This window comes from Gobius niger (assembly GCF_951799975.1).
Source record: "Gobius niger genome assembly, chromosome: 23".
NCBI lineage: Eukaryota > Metazoa > Chordata > Actinopteri > Gobiiformes > Gobiidae > Gobius > Gobius niger.
In genome coordinates this window covers 10,991,966-11,017,617 of record NC_136874.1, presented here as the reverse complement: position 1 = coordinate 11,017,617, position 25,652 = coordinate 10,991,966, and the positions used below count along the sequence as shown (strand labels likewise).

Here is a 25,652-nt window from a genome sequence, read left to right as displayed (position 1 = left end):
CATGTGACGATAAAATGTCAACATTGCCGTGCGCTGTGTCGGTGTTATGATGGCGCTCTGCCTCTTCACACCAGCTCAGTCTGCGGGGTTTTGTCCCAGTTTATCCACAGACTGGGACTGAGCGTGTGCGTGCGCCGTGTCTCTCATGTCCGTCGTGTTTTAACGGGCCGTCACTGCGCAGGTACGGCTTTAGCGCGAGCTTCTCCCAGGCTAGCATGAGTTAGCAAAGCAAAAGTGAAAGAAGATCATTCATTTATATCATATGAAGTGACGTCCTTTGTTGTTTTCTCTGCAGGATGGCTGTATCTCAGGCTGGACACTCTCCTCTGGTCCATAGTTTGGCCAAGCTCCTTCGGAATGATGGTGAGTTTGTTGTCAAACCTGGAATAGATCTCAATAAGGCTTTATATTATTACAGAGTTGTTCTTAGTTGACACTTCCGTAAACACTGCAAACTGTTTAGGTTACAAGGACAGCAGTCTTAGGACAAAAGTGCGCTTTGTTGTTACGATTTGAACATTGATTGATGTGGAAAATGGCTGCACTCACAGAATGTAATATACCATAGGCCATACTATATATAGATGTGTTCACCTTTTGCATTATGTGTGCTGTCACTGAGGGGAATGACAAAGGTGACACAGTCAACAGTACAAATGTATGGTGCTTTTTCATTTATTTTGTTTAAAGTACATTTTACAATGAGTACTTTTACTTCCTACTACTTCCAAGTTTCCTACACTGCTATATTTTTGAGCTGGATTAAAAGTAATGAAAGTCTCTGCTGAAATTTTTCGTCTTGTGCAAGTCAAATAGTGGCTCGGTGCAAATTCCCAGCAGCTAAATTCAGATAAAAGTGAGGCGCAGGTGACTGACCCTGATGATGCCATTCCAGGGATCATCTGAGCTCATCTGCGAAATCAAACCTTAGAAATCTTGTCGTTATTTTTAACAAAGAAATGTCCTTAAAACTGCTGACATGGAGGACAATCTCTAAACTGAGAAGAACTGTTTTCAAAATCAATGTCAAAAGCTTTTATTTTCGAAAGAACATTTGAAAGTAACTGGCCTAACATTGCTCCTGGTTTGTGTCCTCTTCTTGCCAGCTGTAAATGTTTTTGCCTTTTTTCTTAGGTGACCTCGTGCTGGAGGGCAGCAGCACCCTCACCCTGCCGGCCTCCACGCTGCAGCAGCTCACGCGTCTGTTCGAGCAGTACCTGCTGTCCCGCAGTCAGCAGCACGGCTTCCTGGCTCTGCCCTCTCACCCGGCGGACACCGCGTCGCTGCTGCAGCTGCAGTTCCTCTTTGACGTGCTGCAGAAGACCGTGTCGCTCAAGGTACTTCCACGTTGGGCAAAAGTTTGGAAGTTGAGTGCCCTCTAGAGGCAGAAGTGGGAATGACCAATATTTATGTTATTATACAAGCAGTCATTTGCTTCTAATGACATGCTAACAAATCAATGGTGCCGTGATGAATGCTGTTTGAGGCCAGAACTGCTCAGAAAGGGTCCAATCTTTGTAGGTTTAGGAAATGCAGTCACAAAAATATTCATGAAATACAGATTTAGCATTAGAAGAAGAAACAAGCACCAGCATTTTTTATTTCTATATTAAGGAGTGGGTATTGTGCTTTTTGCAGGTATTTGATAATAACACATCTTTATCACTGCACTTACACTTTGTTGGTTAGAAAATACTATTTTGATCTAAAACAATAATATCCAGTAGTTCCACTTCCTTATTGTCAAAGGGATCTTCCCATAAGCTCCTCCCACCCCCCTCCTCTTGCTCCTCTTCACTGCAGCTGTAAATAAAGAGGAAGGAATAAAAAGAATTGAGCGTGTGGCTGTCATGAAGGTCTTTTTATCCGGCAATTAGGTTTGTGCCACTCGTCCTTCCCGTTAAAAAACCTGTATATGATTGATCAACTGTGCCTTCACTTAAAAGATGAAACCACAGAGCCACAATTGTAGGTCATGTCACAGACTAATAGTTTATTTAAGAAATCAATGTAAAAGATAAAAAGTCTTGTTTTTAAGTGGATGTCCATTTTTTCCCCAGATCATTAACCCAACAGGTTTTCGTCTCCTGTCCGTGGTCAAGATTTTTCCCTTCAAATCTTTAAAGTTTCTCGAGGTGAGCTGCCACCTATCCTTTCCCTTTCCCATCTTTACTTTTCGTGAATAACCTCCTGCTTTTGTTTCCCCTGCAGATCAAGCGAGTCCCTCCGCATTGCCTCGAAGGTCTCCGCGGAGTCTACTCCCAACTGGAGGTGTTTATCTGCTCCAAAAGTCTCAGCTCACTCGAGGTATTATCATCCTCCGGAGCGCAGATGTTTCGATTGTAGCTTTTGCATTACTTCTCATTGATTTGTCTTTCTTCTCCAGGAACTCCTGTCCCTTTGCGGCGGCGACCTGAGCTCCGCGCTGCCCTGGCTCGAGCTGCACACGCTCAACTTCAGCTACAACTCCATCATCAGCCTCGACCAGTCCCTCGTAAGAGAACGGACACCAGAAAGGACATGGTAGACCTGTGCTGCATCATTAAACACTATCCCTTGTGATTGTTTCGGTAGAGTTTACTGAACGTCCTCAAGTACCTGGATTTAAGCCACAACAAGATTCAAGACTGCGCTGAATTCCTCAAGGTAAAGCAACGATTTTCAGATTTTGGAGCTGTTTTGTGACGTAATCTCTTGTGTCTTTCTTCAAGCCTTTGAGCGAGCTGGAGCACCTCAACCTGGGCTACAACTGCCTGCAGAGGGCGCCAACGCTCGGCCTCAGCGCCCGGGCCAAACTCGTCAGTCTGGTCCTGCGCAACAACGAGCTGGAGGCCATTAATGGTAAACGGACACGCTCTGGCTTGTTTTCCACCACGCCGCAACAGACCGAGATAATTACACGCGATCTATTTTGAGATACTGTCTGCTGCGAGGCCCGAGCATTGTTCTGTGGTTGAGGTTTTGATAACGCTTTCCTCTCTCCAGGCGTGGAGCAGTTGTCTTCTTTGCAGCATCTAGACTTGGCGTATAACCTCCTCCTGGAGCACTCCCAGCTCGCACCGCTGTCTCTGCTGCACTGCCTCAACACTGTGAGGGCCACGGCATTGCTGTCACTACAGAGAGCTGATCTGGTCATGTTTTCAACTCTCTTTCTGTGTCTTTGCAGCTGGGTTTGGAAGGGAATCCGCTGTTTTATCAAAAGACACACCGCACTTGCACTGTGAGGCATATGTCCCCAAAGGCGGCCAATCTGAGAGTGAGTCCTGCATCTTCAGAAATATCCTGATACAATGATCGTTCAGTTAGTTGGGCCTATCAATCCGAGCTCATTTCTAACATGTCAGGTCTTCACAGGGATGGGTTTATAGGAAAGATTACTGTCACGGTAATGTAAAGTAGCTGAAACTGGCTGCTACTTAATTTTCCATCCAGATTTTTTTACTAGGAAGAAAATCAGGTACAGTTACTTCAGCTCCAATGCAGGTGTTTGCATGAGGCGTGGGATTAGTTCAGTACTTTTATGAAAAGCATTTTGAGCCTAAAAAAAGGTGGGAAAAATGTACAAATGACCATTTACTAATTATATAGAGAAGAAAATTACATTTGTATACAGTACAGGTCAAAAGATTGGAAACACTTTTTTATGTTTTGCTTTTTTCTTTTACTTCAAGACTATTTACATTGTAGATTGTCACTGAAGGTGTTAATTTATAAATGAACACATATCGAATTATGTTATGTATGTTATGTACTAGCCACAGCTGCCCTGAGGTTGACTGACGGAAGCGAGGCAGTCAGCACCATCTGACCACCACCAACCATACACTCATTCACTACATTCACCCAGGCTTCCTGGTGTTTCCTGGTGTCTCCCATCCACGTACTGACCAGGCCCTTCCCTGCTTAGCTTCTGAGATCTGACGGGATCGGGCAGAGCAAAGATGGTATGGCCTTTAAATTCCTCAAAATAGCCGTCTTTTGTCTTGACCTTTTCTAAATGGGCTACATGGTGTTGTCACCAGAAAGGGTTTCGACTTCACAGACATAAAGCTCATTGGGAAGATGCCGAGACGAATGGCCATTTTGAAAAATTTCAAAGAATCTGAGTTATTTCACCCTTTTTAGTTTTCTACATAATCACATGTGTTCAATTATAGTTTAACGTCTTCAATGAGAATCACACAATGTAAATAATTTAGTGTTGAAAATAAAGAAAAACAATACACATTCCAAACTTTTGACGGTACTGTATAGACAATGTTGGTGACGTTTCTTGCCCAATGACACAACAGCAGCAGTGTACTGTGCACCAGTGCGTATAAATGTGCAGTACATTGAGCTGCTCAGGACAGGTTTATTGTGTGGAACATATGGGCATTATAAACCTGTAGAGATTAAAAACAAGTCTTTGACTTTTGTTTCATTAGTTCAAGCTGAATGGTGCCAAGCTGACCTCCTCAGAGATATCAGTGAGTATCCTGTGTTCATGTCTGGCACCGGTAGATAAAGAATCATAGTCATTGTGTAGGAAATGTAACGTCCGCTCATTTCTTGTGTGTTGTTCAGGTTCTGCCCAGGTCTGGTCACGTGATCGCCCAGAGCCAGTCGTCTGTGTCCGTGGCCCCGGAGCGCGCTCAGCAGGAAGGCTCCAGCGGCCCGGGGGAGCTCACCGACAGCGTGTCTGTGGCAGAGCCGTCCAACTCCCGCAGGCTCAAGAAATCCAAGGTATGGAAGGACGGGCGCCTGAATCTGACGTGAAGGAAGAGTTTGTGATCGTTTGTCTGTGTCGCAGAGTAAACCAAGAGTGCGGCGAGCGAGCATCTCCGAACCCAGCGACACGGACTATGAGAGCAAACCAGTGCCAGTGCAAAGTAAGTTACTGGGAAGAGCGAAAAAGAGAATTATTTAGATTTTATTTGACAACTGCTAGCTGTAATATTTGTCTGTGTTAGCTAATTGTACACCATGGTCGGGAGGAATAACCACTGCAGTAACTGTCCAAGCATTTCCTTGGGTGGTGTTTCGATGAGCTTCTGTCGCATAACTTACTCCCACCCAGTGATCCATTCATTATTCACGAGGGTGACCAGACGTCCTCCTTTTCCAGACCTGTCCTCATTATTTCACCCAAAAACACGTCATTAGGTTACTTTGAATTGTAAGTTCCTAACAATCTCATCTGTCCAGAAATGGTCCTCCCACACCAGGAGGAGATTGAGCGCATGTCCAGCTTCAGGGAGCAGCTGGGAGAAGACTGGCTCCGCTACCACCACCACCTGGAGGAAACACCCCCACCCATCGCCTCCACTGTCACCCAAAACACCCACAACGGCTTCAACCACTCGCCCCCTCACTCACACACTCCGGAAACGCAACCGCTGTCTGCAGAAGAGACGGCGCCGCCTCCTCCGCTGTCGTCCCAGGCCAAGGTGGACATGTCTGCAGCGGACTTAGAGCTGGACATGGAGACGACGCTGCAGAGGCTCTCAGAGTGTACGACGGAGGAGAGTCAGGAGGGTCTGAGGGGGGAAGTGTCGGCAAGTCGGAAAAGCTCAGTCCGTACTGACGGGGATACGAAAGAGGACGAGGAGGAGGAAGACTTGGGAGGTATTCAAGTGTAAAGTAAATGATTTTTCCCTGTGCAGTCCAGTAGATCTGAAAAAGAAATACAAAACCTTTGTTCCCAGTGGACCTGTGTCACCCCCTGCTGGTGGGCGTGCTGTCTGAGGCAGATGAGGATGGCTCAGAGGAGGGGGATGAGAGGATGAGGAGCAGCAGAGAGGTGTTCCTGCGCATCAGGAGAGGCCTCCTGCTGGAGGTGGACATGCAGCGGGGACAGGAGAGGTGCCGACTGGAGCTGGACAGTCTCACTAAAGTGGACACCTCTGAGGCCAGCTGGACTCGAGGGGAAAACGTAACTAACTGGACCTTATCATTTTCTCTGACTACATTATGCCGTCACGTTGAAATAGTACTTTTGTTCATTTGTGCTGAGAGAGAAGATGTAAAACTTTTACAGAAATATTAACATCTGCTTTTTGACAATGCAATAAAAGTATTAGGTCAGCCTTTCTTGATCAAATCAGCGATATCTGTTTTTGTAATCAAACTCTTTATTCTGCTATAGAATTCTTTAGCATCAATATGCTCTTAATAGCATTATATCCTGTTATATCCCGTCCACACTCTTACTTGACACACTTCTATGGTGGCACAGTAGCATAAAGGTTAAACGATGGTATTTTCAGTCCTTTTCTGCTGAAACCAGCCTCTGTTTCGTTCTCTCCTTGTCTTTAGGACTCTGTAAAGCTCCCAGCTGTAGAACTCCAGTTCGACTACATCAGCAAAGAGAAACAGAGGAGACGCTACGTGCTGCTCGACGACCACCCACAGGAGGCGCTGCAGGTAAACCACCCAGTGCTTATTGACCTGAGGGGAAAAGGCCTTCTTGGACATTTTTATGTGTAACAATGACAAGCTCATTTGTAGTGATAAAATCTGAAAGATATGAGAGGATTAAGTTAGCAGGGTGACTTTGTTGGCATATTGGATTCAAAGATTTACAGTCTTTTTTTGTCTTTGAATGAAAAAATATCTGAAATGTTTTTTTGCGCTGATTTGTGGACTGAGTTTAAATGAAAACACAGCCTGCCTGTAAAATGAACTAGAGCCACACGAGGAGGATGTCCACTTTGCAGACTGGATTCTTTGAGCATGTTTTAGCGGCATCAGTAGCTCAAGCTCATGAGTGAAGTACAGAGGCCATGTTTACAGAGTACCTGTGACTCAAGAGAGGAAGGGAAGCACAACGCTATGGTTCTACATCTCAGGGAGGACACGAACAGATCAGATGCAGGGAAGGCATCCATGAGAAGAGAAGGAGTCTTGACCCCAATAGGAGAACGGTGAAGGCTGGAGCTTATTGGTCCAGGTGGTGGTGTCCGTCCCTAATTGCATGTGAAGTGCTGTGTCTCCTAAATGATGACCCAAATACTTATAGTTACCCTAAGCTTTACTCCTGTAATAGATTTTTTTTCACTACTGACAAAAATACGAAAGCTCCCTGTAGACATTGGATTATTAAACAAGCGACATTTCATGAGGATTTCAGCTGCATCAGAGCAGGCCGGTCAGATGTTTCTTTAGTAAACTTCTGTCATAATGCTGCGATCCCTGCTCGTGTTTGGGGGCAGGTGGTGGGTGTGTTTTTGGGGGTGAAACGTGAGAGGCGAGGGAAGTGCGGCGCTCGTCTGCTTCTGCGGGACAAAGTTAACTCACTGTTTTAAAGGTGGTCTATCTAGTGATGCAATGTGGGAATGCAACCATTCCAATCCAGCAAAATGGAGTCGCTGAGGGCAATTTTAAATAACATTATCAAAGTACTCCCAAGAAAATGCACAAATGAAAATGAAAACTCTGATACCATACACAGCAATTGAACCTCCAAAATTAGATGGATGAAAATATTCTTCAGACATGTTTGAAAGGATTAAACTTCTTACTATAAGCTTAATTTAGTACCATGAAGTACTGTTACTTTAAAATAACATTGCTCAAGACAAAACAAAGTAACCGAGTACCACATGGAGTCCTTTGTCTTTGTTCTCGATTGATCGTGCCGTCCTACCACCCAGTCTCTCCGATTGATTTTGTTTTTGAATCCCTGATTGCAGAAAATTCTCCCCAATGGCACCATTCGGACATATTTGCTCCGTGCGGTCATGTTTACAAGGTTTGCCCTCTGCCCTTCCGCGCCTTTCCTCTTCAAATCCCCACCAGCAGTACACAGTGTACCATGTTTACAGCCTCTTTTATAGCCATAGTCTTCTCACATTGTGCAACTTTACAAACCGCGCCAGATATAATTTGAACACAGTACCACACGGCCATGCCAATTCCTTAATGTGGGGCTTTTTTTTTCTCCTCCCTTCTTCTTCTTCTGCTCGCGGAAAGCAGTCAGGAACCTAAAAAAAAGTTTTACTAAGAAAAAAGCCGCGCTGAAAGCAATTCTGGGAAGGTTACAGATTTTCTAGCTCCCCTGTAAAAATGTAATGTGTTCGTCCATAAAAGTTGAATTAAAATCCAAAGGTTGCTCCAAAAAGAAAGGATGCAGATTACGATTGATGCAGACCACGGCTTTTTCAGGTGATTAGCGGTGTTCAAGGCTGTTGGTCGTCCCGGCAACAAAGTGCACTTTTATGGTTATTGGACAACGATAGAGCAGGGCCATATCGTGTAATACGTAATCATGCTCTCAAATGCTCCTTGTCTGGGTTTCTATTCAGTCCATGATCATTTTATTGCACTGTGTATTGTTTTCAGAAGGTTTTGTGTCTTGAAATATGTTCATGTTGGTTTCTAGCTGTGAATTTGGTGCTTTGTGACCGTTTTGATTGATTGGTGAGCCGCCATGTTTGTTTTGATCTGGCCGCACCATCTGTTTCTCTGGGATGTCCTGAGAGAGTTGATGTTTGCTCTGTCCCGGTGTGTGACAAAGTAGTAGTAGCACCTTTGACCGCAGTGATGCTACATTTTCGGGCCTTTTAGCTGATTGTGATGAAGCTGATACACTATACATTAAGCTTTTTAGCCACTCAATTTTAATGTTGTCTCCTTTTCCGCTCATGTAAGTTTTAGTTGTGTATTTTTGTACTCACAATAATTTCCACGTCACAACGGGAAAGGATCATCTTTACCAGAGCACGTGAAGGCAGCATCAGTCCTCATGGGCGGGTGCTGGCAATGCTGCAACACCACCCCCTAGTGGTCAGGGGTGACTCTAAAAGGAACTCTGTAATGTGAAATATTCCAATGGAGACTTTACATTTGCCATAACAGCTTAAACGCCTGGCCCCAAACAATATAGTTTTTTCTACAAATACAGTAGATTCCCGTTCTGAGACAGCTCTGAGAGGAGTATCAGGAGTATTGTATTTTTTTTTTAACTACACAAGTTTTTGTTCTCTGGATTTTTAAAGCGTGAACCTTTGACTTTGATTGGAACGCAATGCAGCAGCCCCAGATCCAAGTGGCATCTCTTTTCTGTTTTTGGCCTATATTGTGTCTGGAACTTTCTATTGATAAAACCTTGACAGTCCCTCCCCAGCTCTGTTTTAAAGGTTTTGTGTGTGTCGCTTCTCGCCAGGCGCTGACAGAAGTGCTGGGCGGCGTGGTGCAGCAGAACCAGCGTCTCTCCCTCACGCTCGGACACGTGCGACTGCAGTGTCTCCGCTGTCGGCTGGAGTTCTCCTCTCATCACCAGCAGCAGGACGGCGAGCTGGAGCCAGGAGCTCCTGTCAGGGGGGCCAGGCTGGGGTCTGCGGTGGTGCTGGGGGAGGACGGGGTAGAGGAGGACGGGCTGGAGGAGGACAGTGTGGATGGGACAGGTGCGTACCAAGACACATTTAGGAGGTATGCTGTTTTACTTTGCACCAAATGTTGCATATATTTGTTGTGCGTGGAGATTTCAATCCGTGTTATAACGTCAAAAGCATCATTGAGATTGGAGTATTTAGTCCTGGTTGTTTTCCTGAAGCGCCACAAACTGTGTTTCCTGGAATTTATTGCTTCTTTGAGAGGACGTGAATCATTCTTCCACAAACCCGTTCAGAACACTTAAACTGCGTTGACCACGGCGGCAAGAATTTGCCATCATGCCATTAACAAAAAGTAAAATAATTGTTTTCACTGTTTTATGCTAGGTTTTTTGGCACCAAACAGTTCCCCTATGATCGATCTAGAATTTTCTCACAGCCATCCGCACCGTCCTGCTTGTGTAAACTTTGCTGCCTGTGTCCGGAGGCATCCACTTCACACTTTTCACCGCAGAAAGTGATTGACTGAGATCATTGAGCTGATAACACAGCCTGCATTGAGCAGGGAGTTTCCAGAAAGTCAGGTTAAAGCTTCTGTGCCTGATGTACAAAGCTAAGAAGGGCACACTGCGGAACATTTTGGATTGTACAAAATATGCTCCAAATGAGCAGCTAAACACAGAAAATGCTGTTTGCTGGGGCAATCAAAGAATGGGGGCCTAATCTATTTATAAATCTCATATTTGGCTGCTTTAGTCATCATGGAGACAAGCTGGAGACGTCCCGCTCACTGGAAAGTTATAGTCGCTCAAAGCAAACCCATGTTTGTTTGGTGATTTTTTTTTAGGTGTTTTTAAATTATGACAATATCTGTAATAAAACTAATTTGGATTTGCTGAATTGATATTTAAAGGTAATTGCCAGATGCAGTGATGCACATGTATCTGTGTTACACAATCTTTCATAGCCACGTCACCAAAGAATTCCTGGTCTGACTGAAAGTACTACCACCGGAGCAGATCCTGCTACTACCACCGAAATGGTCCCTTTAAAAGCGGCCCAGCCCCAGTTCTCTCCTGTTTAAGAGACTTTGCATTACCTTCATATCATTGTCCAAACCTGTGGAGACATGACTGGAGGTGAACCAGGTCCCACAAAGTCAAAGCACTGGTGTGGGCCATTTACTCTGGAAACAAAGCTTCTCGGTCAGAGGTGACAAACCCTTCAACAAAACAACTTGCAGCAGCTCCACCGCACGATTAGTATGTTACTATATATGCACTTTATTAGCCCAAAGTCAAAACAAGTGGAAAAATAAGTCTGAGGCCAAAACCCTCATTCAAGCCACAGAGCACTTATCCTTTTTGGTCATCGCTTTCACTCATAGATGCAGACACGCAGCCTCGCCTCTGCATCCTCTCCTCTCGCTCCTGACTCATGCACAGTCTACCGCAGCCTCACACAGCAAAAACTCCCAGCTATGCCAATGTTTACTCTATGGTTTTCAGGGCCCAAACCATGAAAAATGCTTTGTTTTCGAGTCCGGATACAAAAAGACGCCATTTCACCTGGCAGAGGACCACATGGCAAAACACGCATTGACGTCAGAGAGCGAAGGCAGCGCTGAAAAGGATGGGACACAGTGGGATAGAGTGAAGGAAAACAAAATTTAAGAGTTAGAGATTTGAGATTCGTCTGACACTTTATTGTTTTAGAGAAAATTGAATGGACTTTGAGCCGTGCAGCAACCAGAATGTCCCAACCTTCTTCTTTCTATGATAACGTCCCCTCTTCCCAAAACACCCGAGCGTCCTCCTGCCTGTTATCTCAGCAGTTTTATGGGCCTGCTCTGTTCCCACCTCTGTAATGAGTAGACAGATAGTCCCCGTCCTCCCGTAGCCCCGCGTTCGAGCCCGCTCCGCCTGTACACGTCCACGGGCTGAGGGCGCTGCGTGACACATGCTGCTGGTATTTGTTGGAAGCCCCGTCTGTTGTTTGCGGCGCTTGTTGCTGCGAAATGTAAGCTAACAGATCGTTTGTAACAACACGTGGCTTGACTTAAGAGAGCGCCGCTCGCCTCCAGGTTTTACAAATGCACTGGCACGCTCGGAAGCAAGACATTTCTGAAAATCATTAGGAAATAATGTTTAGTTTAGCAGTTTTGCTTGAGCTAAATTTCCTACGTGTATAATCTTAGGCGCCTAGAGTTTGTATGAAATCAGAGTGGCACGTATGTATAGAAGAGGTTACAGTACAATATACCACAGTACCGGCATATTGGCAATTTCAGTTTGGATGTCATTCTGTAGGTCTTCAGGATCTGTGGAGAAGAAAAAAAAAGGTTATAAACCAGGGATTGGAGATAACCCACAGGAAATGATCACAGGGGGCTCAATCAGGCAAGTACGCAGGCCAGTTTACGTCCCCTCTCAGAGAGATCACCCGGGGAGGCTTCTCCAAGACTTCCAAGAATTCACGGAAGTCATTTTGTATGAGTGAAGAAGAGAGTTCATCGTGAAGAACTGGATGATTGGACGTCCCGACATGCAAAGGGCAACTGCATGTTTACGAGCAGAACGTGGCATAGACGGACAAAGTCGCTCGAACGATCCTCGTCGGTCCTTTCTTTCTTTTTGACATTTTTCCCATTTTCCTGAAGCAATGGGGCAATTTCAAAGTGTCCACTAAAGGCATAATGCACAAGTGGCCAAAATACGCCCCCCTCCCTCACTGCTCCCTCAACTACAGCATGTTTGTGACTGAAACAGGTGTGGACACAAACCTCCCATCAGCCCGTTTCCAATGGTCCCTGTCTCACCTCACTGTGACCCTCCGTAACATCCCCACATGCTTTTCAAAGAAGGAAGTTCCCACACCCCACCCTGTATATGACCAAATGTACTCATCTTGTCCAGCTTCATGTACTTGCAATATGTTTGAAATACTTCTCTGCAGTTTTGCGGTGAAGTCATTTGAAACGAGTCCAAACCAGGAGACTTTGTTATTGTGTGTTAATGACCATTGTGCTTACTGAGACATTTTGAAAAGGGTCAAATTGCAAATTACCTGGAATTGGAAATACGCAGAAGCAGAGGGTTGTTTTTCGTCTCTGAGCTCTTCAAAGAATCCAGTGCCTTGAAGTTGTTCATTTGGCATAACAATCGACGAATACGGAAAATCACAAGACTAGTTTGAAACTGATGTTTGCCAAATGGTTAGAAACACTCGTAATAGTAATAATCAGTAAAATGTGTGAAGATCAGTGATTAAAAGTTAAATAATGACATTGGTTGAAACTTGTTTTTGCCAGCATTCAGCTTTTCAGCATTTCTTAAATTGCCACTCAGTTGGTGTAAAATTATGATGAACGCTTACCACAGGCATTTCAACATCAAGCTAAGGAATCATTTGAAAACCATGAAAAGTGAAAAAGCTAAGCAGACCTACTGACCTTGAATGTGACTCTAATGAAGATATCTGACTGACGAAGGATGAAGATGCAAATACCATTTTATTAAACAAATGACTGCTGTAAACACTGGTCTCATCTCGGTGATGTAACATGTCTCCAAAGAGTTGCGTAAATCAGCGTTTACTACATTAAAAACACACCGCTGTCTGAAGTGTTGCCAGCGATGATGCATAATTCATCTCTTTGTTTTGTATTCAATATAAAAGGGGTTATGTGTTCTTTTCCCTCCAGGCACAAGCGCGTGTCCGGAGTGCGGCAGTGACCACGTGGTGCAGCTGGCCGACCCCTCCGCTCCCTACAGCAGCACGCCCACCGACCACCCCCCCCTGCCGGACAGCGACGACGACCGCCTGGACGGAACCCTCAGCTCCGTCATCCCCATCAAGGTCCCGGTCATTTCCAACGCACGTCGTGTCCTTTGGCAGGACACTTTGTTCAGCGTGTTGCCAGGGAAAATACGGAATCCTTGAAAATACAGAAAAATGCTTTTTTGCTTATTGATTTATTGATGTACAATTTCATCTACATTTTTAGAGAATCATTTGAATTGCAATTGAAGCTTTAGTAATGCATTTAAGTTTGGCGTTTTTCTGGTGTCGTAAATCATTTAGTGATATAGGTCAATTTTAAACCCTTTTTCGAGCCAGTTTAGTCCTGGTTTGATAAAGCCTTTTGCCTTTTTTTTTTAAAGAATTTGGTATTTTGTGGAATTCAAATAATCTTGCTATTGTCAGTAGCTGCCACTTAGCTCATTCATCCTTTAAACTCTTAATAATAGAATATTTAGTTAACAATGTCATACATGGTCATCTTACCTGAACCAGAGCAGATTTAGAACTGTCTGAACTGACTGTGGAGCTCTTTAGGGAAAGTGGTTTTGTCAATCAATGAATTGTGGCTGTACATTTATTTTCTCAGGATGACTGCACCGACTCGAGCCTCAGCAGCAGCCCCCACCTGAACATCACCCACGCCACAGAGGAGCCCACCTCCACCTTCCTCACGGCCCACAGCTCCTTCTACATCGAAGAGAGCCAGACCGACACCTCCATCCCCTCCAACACCACGGAGAGCAGGGAGGAGCTGGCCGGCAGCTACCACTACACCGACACGGAGATCCTAGCGGCCCAGGAGGGGCCGTGTCTGTCAGGCAGGACCTCTCCAGAGGGTGGGTGTGCATATTCAACACCACAAATAGTTTGGCACAAAGAGGTAGATATTAAATTAAGTTGGGCAGTAGAAATAATATGACTACTCTGGATAATACTATTACTGCTTCTACCACCACTAGCCCAGAGTATCCCAGTGTAGCAGAAGCAAAAGTGGATCAGGAGTAGAGCCATTTACACATTTTTTAGTCACACAGCATTCTCTCCTTTACCTAGAAGATTGGGAGCCCTGTAAGAGTTACCTTTCTTGATAAATGACCCCAAAGTGTGTTCATAATGCTGCCAAGAAGCTGTGTGGCGCCCTCAGTCCATTGCTATTGTACCATCTATGGTTTTATCTTTACATAAACTAGTTGATTAGTTCAAACTATACAACGCAAAGCATCATACTTATGCAGGATACACTTTAAAGTGGCCGCACCAGCTAACACACCTCACTCTGTGGATGTCTATTGTCTAAAGAGGGTAACCCTGGAATAGTTAGCCCCTGGACAGGTTTACTTCTGACTGAACAAGGCTGTTCTTATCTCTGTGACTTATCAACAGTAGAGGAGTAGACTCTTAGCATTTGGTGGTGTCTTCACAAAACATACGCTGCTGTGTGTCCTGTCCTGCGAGATATCAGGAGCTCATCAGTGCTGAGATGTCTTGAAGTGCGCATTACAGTGTTCGATTCAAAGAAAAACCAGAGGAGGCCTGTGATTACGCGTCTGTTCAGCTTTCCTTCCTCTCCCATCACTTCCACTAATGATTCCAACCTGTTAGCTTGCGGTTTTCCAGATGTAGCGAAGACTCCCTCAGCCTCCTCCTCTGATGGCTTCCCATCTTCAGCACTTTCAATCAACTTTCAAATCCGTCTCGACGTAAACAGTTTATCCGTCACGCCACATTCGATGCTTTCTATGGCGGGACTACGAAGTGCAGAAACGCAGTAAACGCTAATAAAATACCAGTTATGTTTTACTGCTGTTTGGGCCCGTCTCCAGCCGACCGTGTCCTGCCAAATCGCGGCTTTATTCCAGCGTGTAAAAGCGGAACGGCAAAATGATGATTAAACGCAATTAATTTGACATCTCGGCCAAAAAAACAGGAGAGAGAGAGATAGCGGGGCCAAGGTTTAGGCGAGAGAATATGCATGTACTTAGAACGGTGTGAAAATTTGCTTCAAACAGATATCGGCAGTAAAAATATCCAATGCTTTGTGACTCTAGTGTCTAAATGTGTAGGTCTGGTAGGAAAGGTCTGTTGTTGAGAAAGCAGGCCAAAGCGCGTTATTGAATTTATCCATTTATGCTGTAATGGAAATTGTATTACGTTTTATATTTTTGTTGTGGCATTTTAGAATGAGAGGAATTGACCTTGATACCGCACAGAAAATGAGCAAACTTTCCCTTTAATAGTCTTAATGCTCAAGTGACTTTGCTGATCTGACATGCACTCCCTGACCTCCCCTTTACATGGATGTAACTAACTTTTCTGGTCTGCGGCTGTTGCAGTGGATGACGCCAAAATTCAGCGACTATGGGACTGATCTTCTGCCTGGCGCTAGAACAGCGTTGGTCCAAACAAAACTGGCATCTTGCATGTGTGCAACCATGACCATAACCATTGTGACTATGTCCAGTGGCTAAAGGGTGTCATTTATTTAAAAAAAGGGTTAGACTGAGGCGTGGTTTTCTGCTTTCACTTGTCATCCTCATCATCTTTTCCTCCATAACATCCCCCACCAGCCCCGCATTAAAATATTCAGTCTATATGTCTGTGGGAGGAAAAAGTTTGTACATAACATCGGCATTCGCGATGGGTGTCTGTCCAGCCCATGTACAGCCCCCGTTCAACCCACTTATAGAAAAATGACACTGGATCTTTGGACATTGCCGAAGGTTATTGGAACAACGCCTCAGCGATTGGTGCTGTATTCACTTTGTGGATTAGATAGAGCACCTTTTTTTCCTGGTCAGGCATTGTGTAAAAATCCAATGGTTACAACTCGAGTATGTTAAAAAAAATGTGAAGAGAGAGCTGGATCTTCACTCTAAAACAAAAATAGTCTTGTCATAATCGAAATATGTACTTATCAGAGAAATTGCATTGCATTACCTGTTCACTACCCACAGACTAATAAGTTATGGTCATGTGATATATCTGCAGGTCAAAATACAAGCTAGTGCTAATTTGTAAAGCTAGCAACTTCACGTTCCTGCGCTGTCTGCGACACTCACAACTAACTGTTCAGTCATTTTAACGAAAGCCTGGACTTTGTTTCTACACATACACATCAGGCAGAACTGACACGGAAGCACGACACGTGAGCTGATATGTGTAAGCCCCTAGCCTACTGTAGTTGTCATTTAGTCATATTCACACTCAATAAAACAACACAAAATGTTTAACTGTCTCTAAATGCACCACTTCTGCTGAGTTCAAAGTGCATCTTAATTTAATATCTCCTCATTACGTGATATTACAGCCTGTGAGTTTGCTTTGGCCTTTCTGCGTCTGCGTGCTGTCATGTCCCATTACCTCGGGCCGTTCATCATCGATGCTGAAATGAAGCCCCTCTCGCCGGAGTTACTGCTCCTAATGTGAGGGCTCTTGGCTAATGTTATGGCGCGATGCTGTAAAACGTTTTAGGCCAAACACATGAGGCCGCTCGCTGCCAGGAAACTGTGGCTCACCATTCAGTGTGCCTTATCATTTGGATGTGGTGATTATGTCCAACAGTTGGAAATACAATACATAGGGCTATTTCGATTCTCTTTGCAACTGGAAGAATATACTATAAAGGAATGATGGTTATTTGAAATGTCTGTTTTCCTGCAGGTGATTTGGACCTTCTGTCTGACGACTACAGCGCCGTGGACCACCGGCTCAAGCTGTTCTTGGATGTGGAGGTGTTTGAGGAGGAAGAGGAGCTGCATTCATTCTTAAAGGTATTGTCACTTAGCTGTACCTGTATAATATAATGATCAGGGCTGCTCCAAAAGAGGAAGTTCACCATGAGAGAGGGACACCACCGCCTCGTCTCCACTGAGATATTGTTTTGGTTTTATAACATAAGGTTTAAATGCGCTAGATCCCTCTCCAAACACTGTATCCCTGTTGTTCCTGCACTCCAAGTTGATACAGCAGTGCTAACATTGCTCACGCTGCCAGGTTAAGTCGACCTTACAGATAATTGTGTGTGAAAATCCCCATAGATCAGCACTTTCTCTGATATCCGAAGCAGCCCACCCAACCGTGCCGCAGACCGCGCCAACTCCGAACTCACTGAGCCGCCGCCACGCTTGATTAGGATCTGCGTTTAAAAGCGTTGGAGGAGGTGTACCTAATAATGTGGCCAGCGTTTGGGGAATCTTCCCAGTAGCTCACCTCGTAAACTCTTTTTTTTCTTTTTTTTTTTTTTTCTTGTTTGGCCCGGGGCAGAAATGCTTTTTGGCTAATTCCCCGCTCACGATCACAATGGATTTCTTTGGGAGGCGTGTGATTGCCGGTAGTTTTGCACAAATTTGAAGCACTAATGAAGCAGAACAAAGGCATCACGGCACCGGACGCCAGCCCCGGATTCTATCGCCTGGATATTTTTTTTTATGGATACAATCAAAGCCAGAAAGTTGGGTATTAGGCTGGGAAAGGAGTAATGTACTCTGGGTCCTTTGCTGCGCTTATCATTGGAGCCATGAAAAAGAATTAAATGTAAAGAAAAATCCTTAAAGCCACACCACGTAACATTTATCCCAATAATTTGAATTGAAATACAAGCATTTATTATATTATATTTGTATCATAGAAATACCCTGACTCAGCTCTCCACAGACATGACCAACTTTACTGAGAGTGGGATGTCTCCAGCTAAGTAAATGCATCCAGATTTGAGATTTAAACAGGTTATGTCTTCATCCAAATCAATTCTTTGATTGCCCGCTGCAGAAATGGCATTTTCTATGTCGAGCTGGTCATTAGGAGCATGTTTTGTATTGGCAACATGAGAATCCAAAATGTTATGCAGTGTGGCTTTAAAATCCTTTCTGGGATGTCCAAGAATTTTTCCACAGCGCTGTCCCAAACCCCATTAAGTGCTTATCCAAACTTGGTATCATAGAGATCAGTACATGCCTAATTTTGTATCAAATGACAGAAAACTTGCAATACATTTTTCTCCTCATGTTAATATTAATAATGTTCAGCAAAGGTTTCAAATTTATATCTAAACTTTCATATTTTTCCCCTTTTCACCTGCTGTGTCTTGCCTTAAAGCCTGCGTGCCATTGGGTAACCATGAAGGCTGGCACACAGTTTTTAGCTGTTTTACTTCTTCTACTTACCGCTAGGTGGCTTTAACATGAATTGCTCATAATAACATCACATTTGACAAAACAGCAGTGGCTTTATATTACTTCTGTGTGTTTTTTATAGAAACCTGACTAACGCTGTCGTCTTTTCGGCGGTCGGGCCGTGGCTAAGGCCTGGTAGCATGACTGGCATCGGAACATTGCAAATCAAATAATTGTTGGGCGTATTTTTAGTGACTATGTACGAGCGGGCCAGACATTTTCCGAGTGAACCATGACCCACTTTCCCGCACTTAAGTCGAAACAGTTTCCAGTGCCTTTGGTAACATGAAGCTATTGAAATAATGCATCAATGAACTTTTTTCTGTGCGTAATAACCTGGAGTAATGACTGGTCAGGAGTGGTTTGAAAATATAAATGCTCTGTGTTTTTAAAGTGGGGTAATGACCATCCAAAACGGTTTCCCCATAGACTTTAAAACATTGTGTTTCATGGTCATTGTTCACCACAAAAATGTCTATGGGAAAAAGTTATTGGAAAATTTGCTTAACAGACTTAAAGTAGGTTTGAGTGTGGCCGATCAATGCTGAATTCCTATTTGCTTCTACTGCCATGAGTTCCATGTAACTTTACAATGTGACTTTTGTTGTATAAAAAATACACTTTTGGCATCATGGCTTAATTGACCTTACGCAAAAGCCCCATCCATTAAGAAGTAGAGTTAAGAAGAAGTAGAGTTGCTTGTAAGTGACTCTTTTTGGTGAAATACCAGCGCGATACCTTCCAGATGGGTTGCAAAAACTGTATGTGCAGTGGAGGAATATATTTAAAATAAACAACAAAGGGGACACTACAATAATTGAGGCTAAAGTGCTGGCTTCGTGTGAAATTGAGCTACCTTAAATGCAACCAGCACAGTCGTGTGCACTAGTCATGCACTACCGGGCAAATTCTCTTCTTTTGCTAGTCTGGTTATGAAAAAATATCAGCGTTATTGTTAAGTTTGCTAGCTTGCTAAACCTGAGCTTGCTAAACCTGAGCAAAGGCGCTCAGACTCCTGTTACTGGCTGCAGTAGCTCTGTCTCCCCCGCATGGTTCTTATTCAGTGAGTCATTATTGTCCAGCCATCTGCTATCAGTGCAGTGGCAGAACAAAACCACCCTTGGCGGAAATATCAAGGCTCTAGGCCAGTGGTTCCCAACGTTTTTTGTGTTTCGTACCCCTTTGGCCTTTCAGTGGTCAACCGTGTACCCCCTACCACAAGGGTGTTATAGTTTATTTTGAAAGTAATTACTTAAAAGTGGTATTTGTAAGAAAAAGGACAATGTTGCAGTCAAAATAAACCTAAAATTCTCCCAAAGCAACACATTTTCCTGAAAAATATAGCCTTTCCTATAAAAAATTATGTTACATTTTCCCCTTTTTTCAATCTGAAATAGTTCCAAGTACCTCCCGCTAGGTCCTCGTGTACCCTCAGGGGTCCCCGTACCCCTGGTTGGGAAACACTGCTCTAGGCAACTGAACACTTCCTGTACCAGGTATCACTGCAGAAGAAACAGCTTTGTGACAATGTCCAGCAACTAACAAAGTCTTACCTTGGCTTACAAGTTAGCAGGCACCTTGTTTTGTTTTCAGCTTTGAAGGTGGAAAATCATGCCACACTCCACAGAACCAGAGAATGTCAGATGCCAATAGTTAGTTTTTTTTTCTCTGAACATGTTAGTTAAGGTCTGAGGTTAGTTAAATATGTCCAAAAGGAGTCATTAATAATGATAATTGAAACTTCATTGTGATTATGGTTCAATAGCGATGAATCCTTCAGCCCTGTTTCCTGATACATACTTTCCTTACACCTTCCAATGAGCCATGGACTGCGCTGACAGTTTAAAGACCTTAGCGGTAAACCCTCTCTTGTAACCCCTTCAGTTCATTTGAGGAGCAGTCCAAACCAGCGGCCACCGGGACGAGGCCCACCGCTGGCAACCGGACGTTAACCAAACGCGCCGCTCCATTTATCTCTGCTGTGTGTATTTATCCAATCACAGCCTGTCCTCACCTCCGAGCCCTCCACAGTACATGGAAGGATATTATGACTGTGATTCTGGACCTTATTCCAGCTGCTTGTAATGTTATGTAGGGCGAAGTCAATCACATTCAAAGTATGTTTGTAATGTTTTGCTTTCTGCTTTCTGTGTTCCCAAGATGTCGGCTGTCAAATTCGGGGAGCCCGGGGAGGTGCCGTCTCTGCTCGTGGTGTCCAACTTGCGAATGTACTTCTTGGAAATGACTTCGGACACACAGTGAGTACAAACAACAGAATACAATAGCACAAAGTGGGGCAAGAAGAGGCGCGTTCTGGAGTCTTTAATTGCTCAGGAATGCCATGCTAGAAATGGTTATTGTTTACGTCCTGTTCATTTTCAAAGATGAGGATTTTTTTTGTTTTTTTTTTGTAGTTCTGTTTCTTTCATTTATGTTCAATGCAAAAAATTCTCAAGTCTGCGCAATAAAACGTTTTATTTTTATGTCGGATCAATGAAAACGTCTTCGGAAAAGCATGTGATTCTTGCTAACTTCAGCTTCATGCTACATGCTAACAGCTAGCTTCGACTTTTTTTAATTTTATTTTGACCAGTGGAAAATCTGCTGTGTCAAAACATTTACGAGGGTTGTGCAATAGTACACCAGAGAAGGACTTGGGGAAAAAAAAAAAAAATCCATAACAGGCTTACTAGTTCACCTCGCTAGGCTACAACCTCTAGTATTTTAAGAGCTAACTTCCTGTTTGCTAGCTATCTGTTTACCATCCAATTTTTTTACGTAAATTATGAGGAAATAAACTAAATAAAATGTCTAACTGTGTTTTTTCTCATAAAAAGTTCAGGCTTCTGCTATTTTAACATTTATTGTGCATCAAATTAGCGTTAGCCTTTATTTAGCTTTCAGACTGAAACACCTCAGAATTCTCTTTTTGTGAAATATTTTAACATGTGAAATTATTTAACATATTTAGGTGATTTTCTGACATTGGCATATGTTTTGCCACGTAATCTTTAATATATATACATTTTGGTGTAGGAATAAAATCGGACAGGAAGCGGCTACAACCAGGAAGTTAGCCTCAACTAGCATGTTGTTGCTGGGCAAAATTTCATGCCCAGAGCCCCTAACATTTCAACGTATTTTCAAGTATCTTTTCTTGTTTTGTATCCGTGCTCTGGTTAGCAGTTGGCACACAGCTGATTTAGCCTCTGTTGTGCTTTTAACTCTTAATATTTGAAAATTCTATGGAGATTTTCAATGGTGCTTTTACTTCCAGCACTGGGAGGGGATGGTATTGTTAAACTCCATTCCCACATTTTGGTTAGAATAGTTTTAAACCAAATATTCACTTGGGGCAAAGGTTAAGTTAGTAAATATGAATCAATTTGCGTCGTAAAACCCCTATTTGAATTTACAACCTTAATAAAAAATGATGGTGCGATGGGTCACATATTGTTTCCTTCCAAACCGTTTATATTTTATTATCGCCGTTTGGCTCGGAACACGGTGTCCACATTATCTGGTGAGCCCAGCAGGGATTTAGTATTGATGTCTCTCACACGGCTTCTAGTTCAGGGGTAGCAATACTTTTCTGGGTCACATCTTGAGAACACATTGAATTCACCGCTGCGGCCAGATCCACCACTTTTTCACCCAGGTTTCCTCCCCCTTCGCCTCCGAACAAGCCGTCCGGTCACATGCTCCTGCTGACGGATCCATCAACAGTCCACTGGTCCTCAAATCTGCACTAAATATCCACATGCAAAAAATAAAGCGTTTTGTGTACAGTTTTTGTTATCTTCAAAACAGGAACTTCCCACGCCGAATCCTGTGCTATTCCTAACCAAAGGCAGACAGTGCGGTGATGCAGTGTGTTTTTCTTGCTCTCGTCAGCAGGGGGCCACTCTCTGATTGGCTGGTGAAGCGGGACAGTCACCCCATCCTGGAGCTGAGCTACCTGGAGGTGGGGCTGGGCTCTCAGAGTATCCACATGGAGTTCGGAGAGGGGGCCGCGGCCTACACCCTGCTGGTCAGGGACAGCGCGCGGTGCAAGAGCTACTTTGGACTCCTGACAGGTAACAAGTGGAAAGGGTTTCGTATGGAAAAGTGGAAGCGGATTTGGGGTAATTAGATTATAGAGTGGGTTTTCCGTTAAGTCTCTACGCTGTGGTGAAGCACTCAGGAATGTCCTAAACTAAACACACACAACCTCCAAACAAAACTTTAGTGTTTATTGTTGTAAAGAAAGCTTAAATATATATTCTCGTGGTGTGGACTTGTCTTGTTGTCCATCGTTTTGGATTAGTGTTAATTTAAGTTAAGCAAAACTAAAATGACTTAAACCTATACGTATGCAGAGCCGTATGAACTGTGATGATTATTTACGAACAGCTTCACATTGATACCTCTAAGTTAATTTAGCGTTTTTCATGCACACCACAGTAAAGCGTCTGCCTGCGTCTGAGAACACATCACTGCAATTATCATCAATGGGATCAGTCAGCAATTAGTATAAACAACACACATCTGCAATTGCAATGCACACTGTTGCCACACGAAGTCGACAAAATGCGTAAGTGCTTTCCCCTGTTGTGTACCGTCTTTGCCCACACATCTGAGTTTTATTCTTGTTAAATCAGGTCATTGTAACACGTAAAAACCTTAAAATCTGGTGAGCGATTTTGCCAGATTTAACCCATGGAAAACAACCCATTTTGGTCTGTTGTTCTACCCCGTCTCATCCCTCTGCGCTCTTAAAAGGGAGGCCCTCAACAATCTGCACACTAATGCACTCCCATTAAAGTAATATAGTGTTATTGAGCCCTGCAGGCACCGACAGGAACAGCATGTACTTCTTATGGACGCGTGCCATTGAATGAAAACCCGACCTTCTCCTGCTACTACCGCTGCTTTTACTTCTGCTGCTCCTACTGCAAGTGTTCCTATGTCTGCAGCGCGAGGTAAAGCGGCCCACTCAAAGAGCGGAGGAAAGGCTTTTATTAGGAGAGGGGGCTCCTGTGCGCCAGTGGAATGTCTGGACACAATATGGAAAATGAATTTGGCAATATCCAGCCGCCCCCCTTTAAGGTGCGCGGAGGAGAACAGTATAGAGAGCTTATAGTGGAAAAATGCCTGCGTAGTTGTAGTAATTGGAGTCGTCGTGGAAGAGCTGTCGTCATCAGGAAGAATCGCTGTGTTGTAGGCTGTGGTCATGTGACCTATAGTTTAAAAGGAAATCTGCCTTTTCATCCACGCTGTTTTGAGTACTGGGGTTCACTTTGGCCGTTTCTTCTTCTACCCTGTCAACTAAATTACTTCGGCATAATTTGAGTCCAAGTGATATTTTTTGCTGACTAAAACTGGACTTAAAGTAAATTAAATGTAGTTAACGGGACTAAAACTATGATTCAATGTCCAGATATTTTGGTTAGCTAAAATAGGACTAAATAATAATAAAAAGACGATACCAACTTCCAATGACAGTTTGAAAGAGCCTCATATAATTTAGATTCACTGCCGAAGGAACAGCAACAACATGAAGCAGAGGACCATGATTAAATGTGATTATGTTAAATATTATAAATGCAAGGTTGAATAAATTCATTTTAGCTTTATTACATGCAGTTTTAGTTCACTAAAAGTAAGCTAGAATTGAAGAGAATAATTTGACTGGATGTTGACTAGGACTAAATCAAAATCTTGTCAAAGTTACCCCTGCTTCTACAGGCGACTGTTGCGCAGGTGGTAGAGCGGGTCGTCTCAGGATCAGACGGTCGTGGGTTCGAATCCCAGCTCCTGCAGATTCCCACTGTTATTGTGTCTTTGGGCAAGACTCTTCACCCTACTTGCCTCCAGTGTCTGCGTACACCTGTGCATGAATGAGAGTGTGAATGGGTGACTGGTTCCTTACTGTAAAGCGTTTTTGGCCTGAAGAAGGTAGAAAAGCGCTTTATAAGTTGAGACCATTTACCATTTTTACCATTCTAGTGCAGAACTACTTTCATTGTATTTTCTGGATTTTGCTGCTTAGAAGATCAGTGCCTCTCAACTGGAGGGGCTGAACCAAAGGTGGGTCGAGGAACCCTTTTCAGTGGGTCGCGAGATACAGAAGCACTACCCAAGTCTGTTCAAATGACTGTTATTCAATTGTTTATTATTATGATTTCAGCTTTGCACCAATATTTTTAAAGAAAAATACAGTATTTTACATGAGGAATTACTATTTCAATTCTGTTTTGAGCCACAGCTTGTCATTCTATGGTGACGGTGGGTTCAGACACCATGCCAGTTGAGAACCACTGGCCTAGAACATGGAATATGAAGCAATTTCACACATTTTTACAGTCCAAAATGAATATGGATAATGGAAATGTCTTAAATTATGTTTTATGTCTTATAAAACAGTGAATTGCTCAGAGTTATACAGGCACCGTCTGACATTATGACCCCGAATTCAAGAAGCAGCTTGTCTTAAATTGGTTTGACCTCATATTGCTGTTATGTGGAGCAGGAGGGCAAAGGGTGGGTGCTGCTTTGGCTTGACCTAGATCCTTATGGAGTTGTCCTTGGGCTAGACATGTTTTGATCCAGTTAACTTTGCATTCTATTCCCTGTCACTGGAGGCTTGTTTCCCCTAAAAAAAGGTGGAAATAGATTAAAACGCCGAGCGAGGACTATAGGGGTCCGAGCTCGAAAACAAAATCCTGATGAGATTAGCAGCCTCTCATTCCGCTGACCCACAACAGAACATTTCGTATCCAACACCAAGCGCCTTTCACACATATCCACATCTATGGCCCAAAAACAACGCATTCCCCAAAGTGCAAAATATCCCAACGGTCGGGCACCAAAAACAGCTGCCGTAATGTTTTTTTTTTTATAGAGGAGAAACCAGAATTGAACGGGCTCCCGACGCTAACCACAGCTACAATAACTGACAGGGCAGCGCAGTCTGGGAACCGGAGCGCGGAGAGGATGTGGTCTCCGCTCTGACGCAGCTCGAAATTCAACAAATACACCAGATTTTTGGGGGAAATCGAGCCCATTGATGATTTGTCAATGGAGAAAAAAAAAAAAGTGCTCTCGCCGCTTTTTGTGGTTTAGACCATGTTAGAATGTTGTCCTCTCATGAAACGTATACCTCGAGCTGTGTTTCATTCATCCCCACCTACTGTTGCCATGAGGTGGCGCTTCTTCATTTCAATGCTCTGATTTGCATATCTTGCTAAAAGCTGGCAGCAGATGTTGTTTTGTCGGTGAGAGGAAAATGTTTGATGGTTCGTCAGACGTTTGCAATCAAAGAGATGAAATGCTAAATCTGACTTTTTTTAGGAAACCGACTAAAACTTGGCTAAAACTTGCC

General features: G+C 43.7%; 1 protein-coding gene across 2 annotated transcripts in view; it reads left to right on the top strand.

Annotated features, from left to right (window-relative positions):
* stk11ip (serine/threonine kinase 11 interacting protein) overlaps positions 1–25,652 on the top strand; it is a 36,677-nt gene continuing 11,025 nt past the window's right edge. The window contains exons 1-22 of one of the 2 annotated variants that reach the window (XM_079581453.1): positions 1–181; positions 296–363; positions 1,135–1,337; positions 2,061–2,135; positions 2,212–2,307; positions 2,387–2,494; positions 2,575–2,646; positions 2,712–2,841; positions 2,986–3,089; positions 3,167–3,256; positions 4,428–4,469; positions 4,567–4,725; positions 4,793–4,871; positions 5,188–5,607; positions 5,688–5,914; positions 6,298–6,405; positions 9,146–9,386; positions 13,018–13,172; positions 13,705–13,954; positions 16,779–16,888; positions 20,450–20,547; positions 22,187–22,365. In XM_079581453.1, coding sequence (XP_079437579.1) covers positions 297–363; positions 1,135–1,337; positions 2,061–2,135; positions 2,212–2,307; positions 2,387–2,494; positions 2,575–2,646; positions 2,712–2,841; positions 2,986–3,089; positions 3,167–3,256; positions 4,428–4,469; positions 4,567–4,725; positions 4,793–4,871; positions 5,188–5,607; positions 5,688–5,914; positions 6,298–6,405; positions 9,146–9,386; positions 13,018–13,172; positions 13,705–13,954; positions 16,779–16,888; positions 20,450–20,547; positions 22,187–22,365 — 3,013 coding nt within the window. In that variant the 5' untranslated portion in view covers positions 1–181; position 296. Of the gene's footprint in view, positions 182–295; positions 364–1,134; positions 1,338–2,060; positions 2,136–2,211; positions 2,308–2,386; positions 2,495–2,574; positions 2,647–2,711; positions 2,842–2,985; positions 3,090–3,166; positions 3,257–4,427; positions 4,470–4,566; positions 4,726–4,792; positions 4,872–5,187; positions 5,608–5,687; positions 5,915–6,297; positions 6,406–9,145; positions 9,387–13,017; positions 13,173–13,704; positions 13,955–16,778; positions 16,889–20,449; positions 20,548–22,183; positions 22,366–25,652 lie in introns of both variants that reach the window. The other variant, XM_079581452.1, reaches the window with a different exon arrangement.